The 16,608-nt window shown below is 42.7% G+C and overlaps 1 protein-coding gene across 4 annotated transcripts in view; it reads right to left on the reverse strand.

The window, feature by feature from the left end:
• ASB9 (ankyrin repeat and SOCS box containing 9) overlaps positions 1-16,608 on the reverse strand; it is a 271,033-nt gene extending 254,425 nt beyond the window's left edge. For 3 of the 4 annotated variants that reach the window (XM_082375863.1, XM_082375860.1, XM_082375861.1), the window contains exons 1-2: positions 16,182-16,605; positions 8,631-8,710 (exon numbers count right to left, since the gene is read on the reverse strand). In XM_082375863.1, coding sequence (XP_082231989.1) covers positions 8,631-8,710; positions 16,182-16,275 — 174 coding nt within the window. In that variant the 5' untranslated portion in view covers positions 16,276-16,605. Of the gene's footprint in view, positions 1-8,630; positions 8,711-16,181 lie in introns of all 4 variants that reach the window. The other variant, XM_082375862.1, reaches the window with a different exon arrangement.

Below are 16,608 nucleotides of genomic sequence, written 5' to 3' on the forward strand. Positions count from 1 at the left end.
CAATGCTGTAAATCAACTATACTTCAATTAAAAAATAAAATAAAAATAAAAACCCAACAACTTAAAAAAAAAAAGTTAACCTGGCTCAAAATCTGACAGTACACCAAGGTGTTGACAATGATGTAAAAAAACAAACAAAAAAAGGAACCGTCATACTGCTGGCGGGAGTGTAATATAATACAACCACTCAGGATAACAGTTTGACAGCATCTATTAGAGTTGATGACACACATACCTATGACCTAGCCATGTGACTCTTAGGTGTACACACTCAAGACTGACTTTCAACTTGCTCTCACTCTCTCCTGTCCTCTCACTTATTGGCTCATTGTTTTGATGAGGGCCATGACAAGGAACTTAGGGCAGTCTCCAGGCAACAGCCAGCCAGGAATTGAGGCTTTTAGTCAAAAAACCCAGAAGGAACTGAATCTTGCCAACAGCCATGTAAGAGAGTTTGGACTGGGGTCCATCCTTAGTCAAGCCTCAAGATGCCTGAAGCTCTGGTCCACACTCTTATGACTGCAGATTCATAAGAGTCCCTGACCCAGCTAAACTGTGTCTAGATTCCTGACCCATAGACACTGGGAACTAATACACGTCTGTTACATTAAGCCGCTAAGTCCGGGATTTCTTATATACGTACAGGTATATATAAGAAATACGTATACGTATTTCTTATATACGTACAGGTATATATGAGTGCACTCCAATAGCCCTGGACTAATACAGGCCAAAACATTAGGTGAACCTCCACAGAGAGAGAGGCAGAAAGTCCCGAGGCTGAGGGGCAATTACATTCTCACTCTAGTACTCTAGGGCTGAAGAAGCAAGAAAGTGTCTGAAAGGCCCTGGGATTCTTCATCCTCTGGGAATATGTGCTCTCCAGGAGATAGATCGTGAGCCCAATCCAAGCAAAACATCAAAGAACTCCAGGAGAGGCTCCACAGACCGCGCCCCCCTGCCGATCTTGGAATATATTATCTATCCCTAACAGGAAGAAATCAGGTACAATAAAAGTTCTTTTCCTTAGGGCATGTCAATTAAGAGCATGGATAGTTTAATTAACATCTTGGTAATATATTATACCTTTTCTTCCCAGAATAGTTTAAATTTGCCTAAAATCATTCCAATAGATTACTTCACTCACCGTCATTCCTAACATACATTCTTCTACTTCTGTGGGCATTTACGAGTCAACCCCCTAGTCATGCTGTCCTTTGGACTTTTACCCTCTGACTGGCAAGCTCATGCGTTTTGATATACACCTGGACATACACCTGAGTCTACAGGATCTCAAACCCAGAGCCTTTTTAGGTGGGTCTGCAAAGGGGTTCTGGGAGACTCAAAATCACCTGCTTAAAAGTGAGAAATTCCAATATCCTTTATACTTTGTCATCCTTGCTCTGCTGTGCGCAGGGAGGGATAGGACTGTATCTTCCCTTCCTTCATAACCTCAAATTCCATCTGTATTCAATAAATGCTTACTGACCCTCTGACTCGAGAAGAATTTGAGTTATAGCATTTATTCCCTTCACAAGCACTGCCCATGGACTTCACAGTGTGGCATCTGCTGTTTTATTATTGTCATTATTATTTGATTAGAGGCATCCCCTCAAAGATCTGTTCTCAAATCCTTTTTTTCCCCACTCTCAATGTTCTATATTTGTCCAATCTCTTCCCCACACACTACTAGAGTACACAAGAAATTCACAGCAAAATGTTAACTGCATTTTTCTCTGTGCGACAGATCCTGAGATGAAAGAAGACTGTCCTTTAAAGGAATTCTTTACTGTGTTCTGTTAACTGCAGTCACCACTGCCATTTCTAAATCATCATTTAGGTGCTTATACATAAATCCAGGTAGATGAAAATGTAAAAAAGGAATTATTCACAGTACAAAAGTGTTCACCACTCATTACATATTCACATTACAACGAAGTTCCTTTAAATTAAGTTACCCTTTGCAAACTGAGGACTGTATTTACAGGTACAAGTTTGACTTTAAATGAACTGTGGCAATTTGTTTGAATTATTGACAAGGCTGAATCATATACTATTATAAGGTAAATTTTAACCCATTACTTCAGAGTGGGTCCAGTCTACAGTGGGTTCTCTGTTAAAAAAATGAATAGCTTATCTTTAATTGTTCTATCATCAATTGTCTGTCCCCTAATCTTAGCCTATAGTCACAAGCTCTTTCTGATGGGTCCTTGGGGTTGTACAATATCAGGGCACCCATGGGTGACACAGTGCTTAGTACCTGGCAACTTTCTGTCCCAGCCCCAAATCATATGCCTACCCAGGCTGAACCAACTGACTACAAGAAGCTGAGACTTTATCCTTTGTCCTGCCCACAGTTATCACTTCCTTCTCTACACTCAGCAGAAAAGATCATGAACACCTATCGTACTCACGTTCATCAGAACACATCACTTCCTTCCTACTTAACCAAGGAGGTCAAAGCCATTTGATGTGAGAACTTCTTACATTCCCTTTCTCCCCGCCCCTAAAATCTCTCTGCATTCCTCCAGTCTTCTTTTCTCCCATTGCTCCTTTCTTTGAGGAAGAAATATATGAGCGTACTCCAATAGCCCGTGACTGCACCCGGGCCCCCCCAGCTCCCGCCACGCCCGTGACATTCCTTCATCCACCTTCTCACATGCGTCCCCTGCTCTCTTGAGATACACTTTCTTTTTGCTTTCAAAGTCTCCCCATCCCTAAGTCCTGACCCTCCACCAAGCATCCATCCATGTGCTTCTTCCCTTTGCTGCCCCCTCCTTTTTTTTTTTTTTTTGAAAATAGTCTATCCCCATTTTCTCTACTTTTACCCCTTCTCTCATTTTCTACCAACACAATCCTGCTGACACTGCTTTTAAAGACCACCAGTGACTTCCGGAAACCAGTTTGCACTGCTCTGTCCCCCACCTCCTTCCACCTCTAAATTTGCCACATGTTCATCCTGACCTCGTGAAACCTCTCCCCTGGCTTCTAAAACAGAGTTCTACCTGGAATTATTTCCGACCTCTGACTGCCTTTTTTTCTGTCTCTTTCACTAACTCTGTCCTTTTCATCCTTACATCTCCTAATGCAGGCATTTCCTCCAGGATTTGCTCTCAAATCCTTTTCTTTTTCTCTCAGTACTCTTTATATATTATATATGGCTTTCAAATTTAAATCTCGGGACTTCCCTGGTGGCACAGTGGTTAAGAATCCGCCTGCCAATGCAGGGGACACGGGTTTGAGTCCTGGTCTGGGAAGATCCCACATGCCACGGAGCAACTAATCCTGTGTGCCACAACTACTGAAGCCCGTGCACCTAGAGCCCACACTCTGCAACAAGAGAAGCCACCACAATGAGAAGCCTGTGCACTGCAACAAAGACCCAATGCAGCCATAAATAAATAAATAAATAAACAAATTTATTTTAAAAAATAAAAAATCTAAATCTCCATCCCCAGTACATGTTTCTAATTCCCTGCTAAGACATAACCACCCAGAGACTCAGCTCACGACATAAATTCAGCCTTTGCCAACCAAGCTCCCCTGAAAGGAGCTCCTTGTCTTACCGGACCTGATTCTCTGAATGGCACCACTATCTTCGTTTCATACCTAGGATTGAGACCTCAGAGAGAGGATAGCAGAGTGATTCCCGAGTTCAAATGCTGGCACCATCACCTAACAAGCAGTGTGACCTTTGGCCAGCTACTTCCCTCTTGAAGCCTCAATTTCCATCTGTAAAATGGGGACAATTTCACCTACCCTACAGATTGTTATGAAGACTAAAAAATGATGTATGCAAAATGCTTAGCACTCGGTAACTTCTAGGCAGTTATTAGCTGAGATTTCTTTTTATTCTTTATTACTTAGCCTTCAATGAGCTGCCACATCCTAAAGGTCTGATGTTTCAGAAGGCTCAGGATCTTTCCTAGTATCCACACCCTGATAGTGGCTTAGCTCTTTAAAGATTGCAGGGAGCAGCATAAAAAGTTTTATTCAAGAAACAGAAAAGCCAGTCCTTATACCCTGCATGCAGTGGGACTTTACCCCGAAGGCTTATAGAGTTGTGCATTCAAATCTCCAGGGGAGCTTTAAAAAAAAAAAAAGGCCGGATACCCAGGCTGCATCTCAGAGCAACTGCAGAACAATCAAAGGTAGTTGACAGAGATGCAAAGGCAATTAAATAGAAAAAGGTTAGACTTTTTAGCAACGGTGCCAGAACAAAGGGACATCAATATACAACAAAAACATGAATCTTGACCAACACCTCACACCTTGTACAAAATTTAACAAAATGGATTATAGACATAAATGGAAAATGTAAAATGAGAAAACTTTTAGAAGAAAATATTTGTGACCTTGGCCATATGTGGTTTTTTTTCTGGCCTCTCTATTCTGTTTCATTCATCTATCTTATCTTCATTATCACCTGGTCTTGATTTTAGTAAGTTCTTATATTTTTGTCTCTTCCAGAATGACATGCAAATAGCATCATATAGTATATAAAATTTGAGTCTGGCTTGCTTCACTTAGAATGAAGAATGTCTTTGAGATTCATTAAAAAAAAAAAAAAGGTAGTTGAATTCAGGCATCAGCATTTTTAGGAACCCCTACCCAATGCCAGCCCAAGGGGATCCTAATGTGCACCAAATTAAGGTCACAAAATGCCCAAAGGATGCCTTAATTGCTTCCTGCTGGCCTAACAAATTGTCATTGCTTTTTAAAAAATATATTACTATTGAAGTGCAACAGATATAAAGAAAGGTTCATAAATCCTTAATGTAAACCTCAGTGAATTATCACAAAGAAAATCTATCTGCGTAACCATTGTACAGGTAAAGGGAGAAAGAAAAAAAAATTACCAGAAACCTATGTATGTCCTACCCAAATCACTACCCACCTCTCATTGGCAAAGGCATCCAGAATACTGACTTCTAACATCATAGAACAGTTTTCCTTGGTTTTGAACGTTATATTAATTGAACCATGAAGTATGTATTTTTGTGTTTGCTCAGCTACTTTCACTTACCTGTTTTTCAGATTCATCCATTCATCCATTTTCATTGCTGTATAGGGTTCCACTGAGTAATATACCAAAATATATGTATCCATCTTACTTTTGATGGACGCTTAGGTTGTTTTCAAGGATTTTTTTTTTTTGCTGTTATGAATAAGGCTGCTATGAATATACCTGTACGTGTCTTTTGATGAACACGCGTATACATATCTGTTGCATATAAACCTAGAAATGAAACTGTGGGGTTGTAGCGTAGAGTATTTTTAGCTTTAGTAGATATTCCTTAACAATTTCCCAAAGTGGTTTATACAAATTTATACTCCCACCAGCAATGTATGAGAGCTCCAGTTGCTCCACACTCTTGCTGACACTTGGTGTTTTCTGTCTTTCCAAATTTAGTCTTTCTCATGGGAGGAACCGGTAATATAATTTTTTAATCATAATTTAAATTACTCCAGTTACTATTAGCACAGTTTGATATATTTATTGAACATCTGAATATCCCCTTTTTTGAAGTGCCAGTCCAAGTCTCTTGCTGATTTTTCTGTTAGGTTGCCAATCTTTTTTGTATTGATTTTAGGCTAGGAATATGAGTTCTTTGTCAGATATATATATAGCACAAATATTTTCTCATGTGTGGCTTGACTTATTGCTTTCAAAAATACTACCTTTGATGAACAAGTCCTTAACTTTAATGAAATCCAACCTATCAGTCTTTTTGTTCCTTTCCACATACTATTTCTCTTTCATGTCAAATGCCCTTCTCTTTCTCCACTGTCAAAATGGCCTTTTTAAAAAAATTCCTCGGCTTCCCTGGTGGCGCAGTGGTTAAGAATCTGCCTGCCATTGCAGGGGACACGGGTTCAAGCCCTGATCTGGGAAGATCCCACATGCCGCAGAGCAACTAAGCCCGTGAGCCACAACTACTGAGCCTGCATGCCTGGAGCCCATGCTCTGCAACAAGAGAAGCCACCGCAAGGAGAAGCCCGCACGCCTCAACGAAGAGTAGCCCCTGCTCGCCGCAACTAGAGAAAGCCTGTGCACAGCAATGAAGACCCAACGCAGCTAGAAATAAATAAAATAAATAAATTTATTTAAAAAAAAATTCCTGAACGTACTGGTCCTACAGGAGCTTAAAAAATACCAATGCATGAAGCCTGCCCTAGGCTAAATCAGAATATCTACAGTGAAGCCTGGGTATTATTTTTTTTTTTTAAATCTCACATTATTTTAATGTGAAGTCACGGTAAAGAATAATTAGTTACAGTTTCAGTTTCTCCCTTCTTGGACCAAGTGAGAATTATTTTTTGCAATTTTCTTTTCTCTTTGTTATAGCCATTTGAATGTTTGGTCTTACTCCCCTTACTAAAACATATTTGTTTAGTTTAGCAGGAGGGTTTTTCAGTATGCTTTGATTACCTGAAGCGCTATGTAGATTGTAATAAGAAAATAGATACTCCTCATTTATGAGGAGTAACTGGAGCAGGTAATTTACACAATGTCACCTTAGTTCATTCTCTCAAACTCATATAAGGTAACATAATAGATTGAATTTTTGGTCTCAATTCTTCACTCTCCTGTAGCAGTGTAATACATTCACACCCTTGCCATGACCTCATAGTTGACAAAATGTATCAATACTTCCTTGATCCTTGAATTTGGACTTGGTCATCTGACTTGCTCTGACCAATGGGGTGTTAGCAGATGTGACATAAGCAGACTGGAAGTATTCTTTCATGGTTGAGCTTGCCCTGCTATGCTTCAGCCTTTTGCCACGAGGAGAAAATTCCTCAGGTAGCTGCTGGTGAAATAAGGGTGGGAGGCGTGTGCAGCAGAGCTGTAGCCAACCCACAGCTTGGAGCCAAGCTCAGTCCAGATCAGCTGATCCAAAGTCTCATTAGCAAGAAATAAATGTTAATTGTACTATGCCACTGAGTTTGGGGTGTTTTGTTACACAGCAAGATCTGACTAATACAGGTAGGTATTCGAACACTCATTTTATAAAGGCAGAAATTGAGGTTCCAAGAAAATAACTTGCTTAAATAATGCAAAAGAGCTTAGGTAAAGACATGATTCCAGCTGATATTCAGTAAACACATAAACACTAAACATAAATGAATATCAGTCCAATTTAATAAGTCATATATAAAAGCTGCAATGATCATTTTTCACCCTATCAAAAAAAGGTAAATGTTTCATGTTATCTGAGAAGCAGCTTAACTTCATTTAGCTAGAGTTACGTGTTACTATCTGTATTTATATTTATAAGAGGCTGCTGCTACCAAAAACAGCTTAAGATAGTGGCTTAGAGTAGTCTGAAAATCGTCTTTAGAAACTGTTTTCTCATGGGAGGATTTCTTAGTCTATATAGGTCCGTGAAATTGGAATTTTTTCAAAGCACATTTCCACGAACTACCACCTGAAATTTATCATGTCTTTTGATTGTGAATTTAGACCACAAACCACAGTAGTAACAGCAGTATATAGGACTATCACAGAGAGGAAACTCAGATATTTTTAATTACAGTACGAATATTGCAGATATCTAAAATATCTCAAAATATACATTCATCCTAATTAGAAAGTATGGTAGTAATTAGAATCACCACTAAATCTTCTTATTGAATGCATTAATAAAGAAGTTCATATATTACTATGTCACACATTTGTTTATAGAGTTCCTCTATATTGTGTTTTATGCATTTAAAACATTAGTCTGAGAAGGGGTCCGTAGACTTTGCCAGACTATCAAAGGGGTCCATAAAAGGGCCAAGAGCTTCTAACCTAAAAGGTCCATATTGCCTCTTCAGAGAACAGAACACTATGAATAAAACTTTACTGGAATTTTGAATGGCGATTGAAACTGCTTTCTTAAAAGCATCTTTGCTTAAGTTCCCAATAACTTCAAACCATCAAAACTCAAATTAATGTGTATTTGAAATGACACCCAAGGAGCAGAGAAACTGATATCAAACTGGGCAGAGCCATTTCCACTGGAGATTCAACAGAACTGAACAAGTCTTTGAAATTATACAATGTCATATTTTAAAAGACATTTTCAAGCATTTATTTTACATGAGGGGTTTTCAACCTCTTTCAGCACTACTGACGTTCAGGGCTGGATAATGTTTTAATGTGGAGAGCCGTCCTGTGCAGTGTCAGATGTTTAATAACTTCCTTGGTCTCTAGCTACTAGATGCCAATATCACCACCACCCCACCCCATCCCTACTCCTGCTCCCAGTTGTGACAAACAAAAATGTCTCCAGACATTGTCAAATGTCCCCTTTGGGGCAAAACTGCCCCAGCTGAAAACCACTGTTTTACATGATAATTTTCAAGAACATAGTCTATTGAATAAAGTGACATCAACTTGAATGCACTAATTTGCCCGCTATTCATTCAATAGATATTTAGTATAGAATCTATTCTGTGCGTAGAATTGTACCAAACTCTAGTATTATGCCAGCCTCCAGATAAAGAAGGACAGGATTCATCTCATTCTGCTAAAGAGGAAATTTATATCTTAATATCAGACTGTGATATCTTTTTCTCGATGTGGTGAGCCGTAGAATGTGCTTAATATTCATCTTTTTTTTCCCCAGAAAGTTACTTACCTGGCTGATGAGGTTCCTCAAAGCCAGCAGACGTCCATGAATGGCTGCTTCATGCACAGGGGACCAATCAGACACAGTATCTGTATGGAAAGGGCGGAGCAGGTTACATCCTGCTAATGCACTTTAGACCCAGAGGCTCATCCTTGCCCATCAATAAGCGTCTAACTGGTCTTACTGGAGGGAGACATTGGAGTCAATCAACCAAAACTCCATCAGGACTTCAGAACTTCTCCCCTCTATAGATGCTTTTTGAACACCGTTTATTTGAAATGTCTAGCTAAGCTAAAGAAATAACTACAGCCAGTGTCCAAACTGAGGACAAAGTGGTAGACTGGGATGACAGATTACTGTACTTCCATTTAGACGCTGGTTTCAAAGGCAAATGGTCCATTTAGTTAAATGAGAGCTTCGCTAATTACCAGCATTAGTGCGTTAAGCGGTGGTTGCCAGTCTAGTTTCCTGCGTGAAATACAAACTCTGGCATCTCAGCAAACAGTGCCATACACTAATAGTAGTAATCATGTCATTACATACGCCATTAGGTTTGGAATCAAATCTAAACAAAACCATATTTATGGATTACCTCCTGTCCCAATATCAAGCACAAATCAGAGCTCAGTCTGACCTTGTAACAGGGACGTGATTTACCCCCAAAGGCAATGTGCCAATGTGATTAAGAGAAAGCTGTGAATTCAGACCCGCTTGACTTCTTCTGAGCTCTGGGTCCCTGGGCAGACCCCAAGCTTCAGTTTCCTTCTCTGTAAAGTCAGGACAACAATATTCTTACCTATGGCTCAACCCCTATTAGCTACTATTATTATCCTGCCCTAACAATAACCAGAGAGTCTTGATTAGACCCCACAGTCACTGCTATTTAAAAACTAGCAAATGTATTCTCCAACAATTTGGAAAGAATACACTTTCTTAGGAAGGAAGCTCGTAAAACCCATCCCAACACGTTAAATGCTTTCCTCTCTTTCTAACTGACTGGATGCCAACTGATTGCGGTGCAGACCTGAATTTTTCTCATCTCCAGCTGCGTCTGGTTTCTAGAACAAAGGCAGGAAGTCAGAACGTGAGGAGGCTGGTCTGAGCTGCAGCTCCAGCTCTGCCTGCTCAAGTAAACACACTACACACAAACGAGGCAGGATGGTCCGACACCAGTCATGCCTCGTAAACGAACTGGTATCTCCTAAAAGCCCAGAAGACCTGGAGAACCGGGGTAAGTTTCTAAAGCCTGGCCAATGCCAGCCCATCAAGGAGGAGGCTAGAACACTTTGGACTTAACACGTGTTGGCCGACGTGGGCCTGCCACCTGGAGCTATCAGTGTCCCAGAAAATCTGTCCCAGTGAGCAAATTACCATCCTTCCAGATGGATTCATGAGGCATTGAATAGAGAAGAGCAAGCTGAATGAGCCTGCCTACACACTGCCCATCCAAGGCTTCCCTTCTGGGCTCACCAGCATGCTCGAGGTACCTTCAGTGAAATGGTTTTTCCTAACCTCCAAAACCTGACGCTCAATAGAAAATTAGTGTCCTCACAGTATTCTCTGAGGGCCCTAGTGCTTTCAGGAAAAATACTGCTGCTTCTAGGGCTTGGAGCCTACAATCCAAACAGCAGCTATGGAAGATCGATCTCCAAATTAGAATTAAAAGGACAACTGATTCTACCCTGTTGGTGCTAAGGCACAATACCATCCACACGAAATCCTGAGTGAGAAGAGCCAAACGTTGAGAAAGGTCTTGAAAATCATGTGTGTGATGATTAAGCCATTTTTTCCTGCCAAGTGCTCAGCTGCTCAGTAATATCGCTGCCACACTCAACCTTTGTGAAAGCTACCTCAGATAATTAGAGCTGACAGCAAGGCAGGTAATTTGGGCCCGAAGTTGTAACTCTGTTTAGATTTCATAAAAGTGATGCAATTATCTTATCGAGTGTAGACCAAAATGGGCTTTGCTTTGTGTACATTCATCATGGAAACATGACTCCTTCTATTTAGAGTAAATAAAGAATTATGTACTTCTCCACGAGAGAAAAAAAAAAAAAGACTACCTGAGGTTTTTGCACTCATGCATTAGGACATAGTATTTACAAAGCAGAGATGGTCTATGTCTTCGAGAAGCATAGGATATTGTCCTGGGACACGTGGTGGGCGGCTACCCATCTATCTACCAGCTTTAATGATTTATCATTCACAGACTACACAATTCACCTCTTTCAAGTGTACAACTCAAAGGTTTTCAGTAGATTTCACAGTTGTACATCCATCATCACAATCAATTTTAGAACATTTTCATCATCCCAGAAAGAAACCCCTTGCCCATCAGCTGTCACTCCCCCCATTTCCACTTCCCCCAACCCCTGGCAACCACTGATCTACTTTCCATCTCTATGGATTTGCCTATTCTGGACTTTTCACATAAATGGAATCATACAATATGTGGTCCTTCGTGACTGGCTTCTTTCACTGAGTGTAATGTTTCAAGGTTCCTCCACATTGTAGTATGTATCAGTATTTCATTCCTTTTTATGGCCAAATATTTGTATAGATAGACCAAAAAGTTCATAGACATTTGTGGCGTTTCCACTTCTTGGCTGTTATTAATAATGCTGCTCTGATTTGCGTGTACCAATTTGAGTGGATGTATGTCTTCAGTTCTCTTGGGTAGACACCTAGGAGTGGAATTGCTGTATGACATGGTAACCCAGTGTTTAGCCTTTTGAGAAACTGCCAGACTATTTTCCAAAGCAGCTGTACCACTTTATACTCCATCAGCAGTATGAGACTTCCCTTCCTAATTTAAAGCCCTTTCAGACTAGGATTTGGTGAATATATCATAGCTTACCACTACTCCAGGCCAGAAGAAAACCTTAGGTGCTTCTAAAGCCAAAAGTCATCTCAAATTTATACAAAGATTTGAGCCTCAGCTGGTCTCTGAACACTTGAGTGATTATCTAAAGACTTTAAATTGTGAAAGGTTGACATTTTTCTAGCACTGAGAGCATGAACTTTATATATAGCTCATTTAGCGAACGCCATAATTTGCAACATGGATTAATCCACACACTCTCTTTGGCTCTTGAAAACATTGACGAGATATCCAGGAGATGTTTCTCCAGGGTTTCCAGAGCCCACATCACAAGCAGGCAGTGAGCTACAAGCTCAACACATGAGCAATTAAACCCCAAAGCAGCTTTTCCTGCCTTCCTGCTGACAACTGGAGGGCAGGAAAGGGGACCTGTTCCTGCCAGAACATGGACGCTGCTCATAGAAGGAGGCTATGGATGAAGGGAAAACTCAAGGTCACATGCCCTTCTCCACTGACCCCAATGAAGTCTTTGAAACTCAAGGGCCATTATATCTATACAACACATCATCCAAGCTCTTGGTACATGTTAAGGATTCTTCCGCAGTACTTTTTGAACCAAGATCCATTGGTTTTACTGCCAAGAAACAGATGCCAAATGGGGGTCACGGGCAACGCCACAGATCCATTAGTGTAGCTCATGGTTAACATGGGGCAGGGGGCTCTCCTAAGGAAACGACCCCACAAGTCCTCCAATCGGTGCCATTCAACTTACCTTTCTTTTAAACTGAGTCTCCATCAAACCCTGCAGCACATTAGGAAGGGTGCCGTTTCATTTTTACTGAAATTTCTGGAATGAGTTTTTAAATTTCCATTATTTCAGAAGAGATTTTAAATGCACTAATTGGTACATTCTGCAAAGAGCTATTCACGAAGCTCCGAGAGCCGGCAGTGGATGCTGGGAGTAGCATCAATCTATTCCTCCTGGGAAACATTTTGTAAGGTCAAGGAGGGGAGAAGAGAGGTTGGGTTGCTCTGAGAGTGTTGGAACACTTGCTTTCAGTCTTTGGGACGTGATGCGGTGGGTTCAGTGGAGATCCTCTCCAACACTGGAAAGAGGATCTGGGTACAGTGTGCACAATTATAGTGGACCTTGGTTGGATTCCAGGACAAATCAAAAAAGGAGGAAGAGAAACAGAGGCTCACGGTCGCAAACAGACAAATAGAAAGGTCCATTGAGGCAACTGTTGGGCACATTGGTCCTGTCTACTGCAATTCTTTCTCCACTTCTAGAAATCCACCCTAAGAGAATGAAATGATTTCCTTTCCATGCTTGTTCTTGCCTGTCTTCTGTTTAAATGTGAATACTCCCTACAGGGTGGGCTCAATTTTGTGAGGAAGAAAATCTCCCTACAGGTGTGAGCCTGCAGGCAAAAACCTGAAGGACAGACACTAAAAACAAGAACGGTGATTACCTGCTCAGTGCGATTACGGGGAGATTGTGAGTTTATCCTTCAATTTATTTTCCAAAGTTTCTCTGACTAGGTGTGAATTAGTTTCCCAGGGCTGCCATAACAAAGTACCACAATCTGGGTGGCTGAAAACAGTGGAAGTTCATTGTCTCAGAGTTCTGAAGGCTAGAAGTCTGAAATGGAGGTGTCCTCGGGGCCAGGCTCTTTCCAAAGCCTCTAGGGACGAATCCTTCCTTACCTCTGCTGGTGGTGGGTGTCCATCTTTGCTGTTTCTTGGCTTATCAGATGCATCTTTCCAATCTCTGCCTCTGTCATTGCATGGCATTCTCCCTGTGTGCCTCTTCTCCTCTTCTTATAAGAACCAGTCATTGAATTAAGGGCCCCTCCTACTCCACTAGGACCTCATCTTAACTAATTACACCTGCAATGACTCTCTTTCCAATCAGGTGGCATCCTGAGGTACTGGGGGTTAGGACTTCAGCCTGTCTTTTGGGGGGGGGGGACACAATTCAATCCATAACAAGGTATTTTCAGGGAAAAAAAAAAGACATTCTTTTCCTGCTCCTGGGGCAGAAGAGTCAAGAATTAAATCTCTATAAAGAGTTGGTTGCCATCGTCATACCCTTTCCTCCCTTCCTCCGAAGAGGGAGGCAAAGAAAAGCCTGTAAGTGCAGGTGGGAGCAGCAAAGTTCCCCAAGAGCAACCACACCTGGGCCCTGGCTTGCCCCTTGCCCTGGCCCTGTGCCAGGGGATATGCTTCACCTGAGCTGAGTTTCCTGTCAGGGCCATCCGGAAACAACACTCTGAGTGTTTCACATTCCACACTTCACCAAGGGCAAGCCTCCTGAAGCATAAACAAATGCAATCCAGCTATCAGTGAGGTTCTGAACAAGGGGCAGGACTGACACACAGTAGGGAGAGAGAGCCTCCACTTGGGTAAGGAGGGGCAGAAAGCCTGCGAGGGCTCTACGGGGGCAGTGGCTCGGCCGGGTGGAAGGAAGGATGCAGGAGTTGCGGGTCAGATGTAGAGAAGAAGGAGTTGGGAGAGCAGTAGGGTCCTGGCACCCACCCTTGTGACTTCTGCTCTTGGAAAACTTCTCTTCCTTTAGTCCCTGTGAAATGACAGCATCCGAGTCTCTTCCTGCTTCTCTGTCCAACTTACTGGTCCTATGTCCTCAACTGGAGGCCTGTCCCAAGGCTCCATCCTTGGCTCTCATAAATCAGCCATCAGACAATGTCCCCTTCTCCAGGATTTCAGCCCAGCCCCTCTGCAGAACAGCCTGAGGTCTGATTCCCAACCCGTATTCATTCCCCAGCCGGTGTCCCACGCCATCATGCTGGGCCCTGGGCACTTTCATGTTCAAAACAGAAGTCCTTCTCCTCCCTCCCTCACTCTGCCCCCAAGCCAGCTCCCCTTCCCAACTTCTCTCTTGTCTAGCCCTCTGATCTGACATTTGAAAACTTTGCAGCTTTGGCCACCTTCTCTCCTTTAGCCCCAATATTTAATCAGGCAACATAGCTTGATTTCTCTTTCCTCTGAAATTATCACCCATATTTTCCCTTTCTCTGTCATTTCTGAAGCTTGATCCAGATGTCGGCTTCATGCAGTGGTTCTCAAAGTGTGGTCCCCAACCAGCACCATCAGCATCACCTGGGAGCTTGTTATACAGATGCCCAGGCCTCGCCCAGACCTAGCATCAGAAGGGGTGGGGCCCAGCCAGCTGCATTTTAACAATCCATCCAGGTGATGCTGATGTATCCGAGCTTGAGAAGCAGTGGATTAGTGCAAGACTATCTCGTAAATTCGCCACAATCCATCCTGAATGTGGCTATCAGATTAATTACTTACAGTCTTCATTACGGCCAAGTCCCCACTCCAGAACCAACAGTGGCTCCCAGCTGCCCGGCTCGTGAAGGCTAAACTCCTCCACTTACAGCTTCTGAAGCTTCATTTTCGGGTTCCATCTCTCCAAACTTGTTCTCACTAGACTGGCCAAGACACTACACTCCAGTTGTGACTGTCCGCTGTATACTGGGTGGGCCAAAACTGTTCGTTTAGGTTTTTCCGTAAGATCGTATGGAAAGGCCCGAGCGAACTTTTTGGCCAGCCCAATATATGCCTGGCCGCCGCCGCCCACCCAGCCAGCCCTAACCAGGGTCGGATTAGGACCTTTAGAAGCCCTAAACGGCGAAAAGCGGCTGGCGCCCCTCTCTCAGGCGGAAATAAAAATAAACAGAAAACTACTCGGCACTAAAATAATCATGGAGAAGTCAACCACATTACTGATTCTTCCCCATATTGATTGGTTTGCTGCTTTAAAAATGTCTTTATCAAATCCATTTTTTAAAGTTATATTTGGTGCCACTCTGCCTCCTGCTGCTCCAAGTTCATGCTCAATATCTCTGATGAATCCAGGTCTGCCTCTGGAGATCCAAATCCTACTCGCTGTTGAGGGCTCTGCTCATTTTACGAGCCAAAGTGGATAAACGAAGGAATAAATGAGCAGTCTTGTCTGCTCAATGAGCCAGAGAGAAGGCATTTTGTATTTTATTTCTTCTGTCTTTTCCCCCTTCAACACCTAAACAGTAGGAGAGTAGTAAGTCCTAGCTGACTGCAGGGTCCCTGCTTTTTGTCCCTTGGACCGCCAATGGGCAGCCTCCCAGGGTGCTGAATATAATCATCTCTCCTCTAATGCCCAGACCCATTTTTTCAGAATCCTTTCAGTCAGCAGGTACCTGCTAAGTGCTCACAGGAAATGACAGTTGCCCGGAGGCGTGAGGCTCTATACATTAGCAAAGATACCACAGACAGGTGAGAATCATACCTGTACGACACTTCCCCAAAGTTTAAAAGGCTCCTTTTAAAGTGAATCAATCATTTATAAACCCAGCCCCACCCAAATGCCAAACACCTAAGACCTTTTAATAAATGTTTTAGCAATAAAGATGTTCCCATTTAGAAATAACTGTAATGTAAATGATACATTTGACCCACAAAGAATAATTCTTTGCAGCTGAAGTTTTTCCTGGAGCGTAAATGGTGATCATTGACTTGGTATGGTCCACAGGACCCTGCAGAAAGAGGTGTACACATTTTTGAACAACCGTGTGAAAGACAGATCCCAGCAAGCTGTGGACATCTGTCCAGTTACTGCCCCGTGGCCACATCTCAGATGGAGTCACTGAAATTGCCCCACCCTTTTCTCTCTTCTCCCCTAAGCACGTTAACCAACCTCCCCAGCAGGCTGACTCCACAGCCCCTAGACTCACCCCCCATCAATGGGTTGGAAAGGAGCCTGACGTCCGGAGAGTCTCCCAGCCTCGGGGGCTTGCTGCCGTTGCTGCCCCGTGGTTCACCATCCATGGTGCTCTCCTGGGCTGGGCAAGCTCCGCTTCAGTTGTTCAGGAAAAGTCCAAATTCCATGCTCCCCCAGCTCCTGGGAAATTCCAGGGCTGTGACTGGCTGAGCAGCACCGTCCTGGTCAGATGGCAAAGAACAGAACAGGGCAGGGTAATCTGAGTACTACCTGTGGTCAGACAGACACACGCACACACACTCTCTCTCTCCACCTAACTGGCTAGAGGCTGCCCAAAGCCCACAGCAGCCCCCCAGCCCCAGGTCTGCAAAGTTGCTGATGTCACGTCCTTTCCAAAACTGAGACCAATCAGGGAGGAAGCCTTGAGGTTCATCAGGAAG

Source organism: Balaenoptera borealis, assembly GCF_965194805.1.
Source record: "Balaenoptera borealis genome assembly, chromosome: X".
Classification (NCBI taxonomy): domain Eukaryota; kingdom Metazoa; phylum Chordata; class Mammalia; order Artiodactyla; family Balaenopteridae; genus Balaenoptera; species Balaenoptera borealis.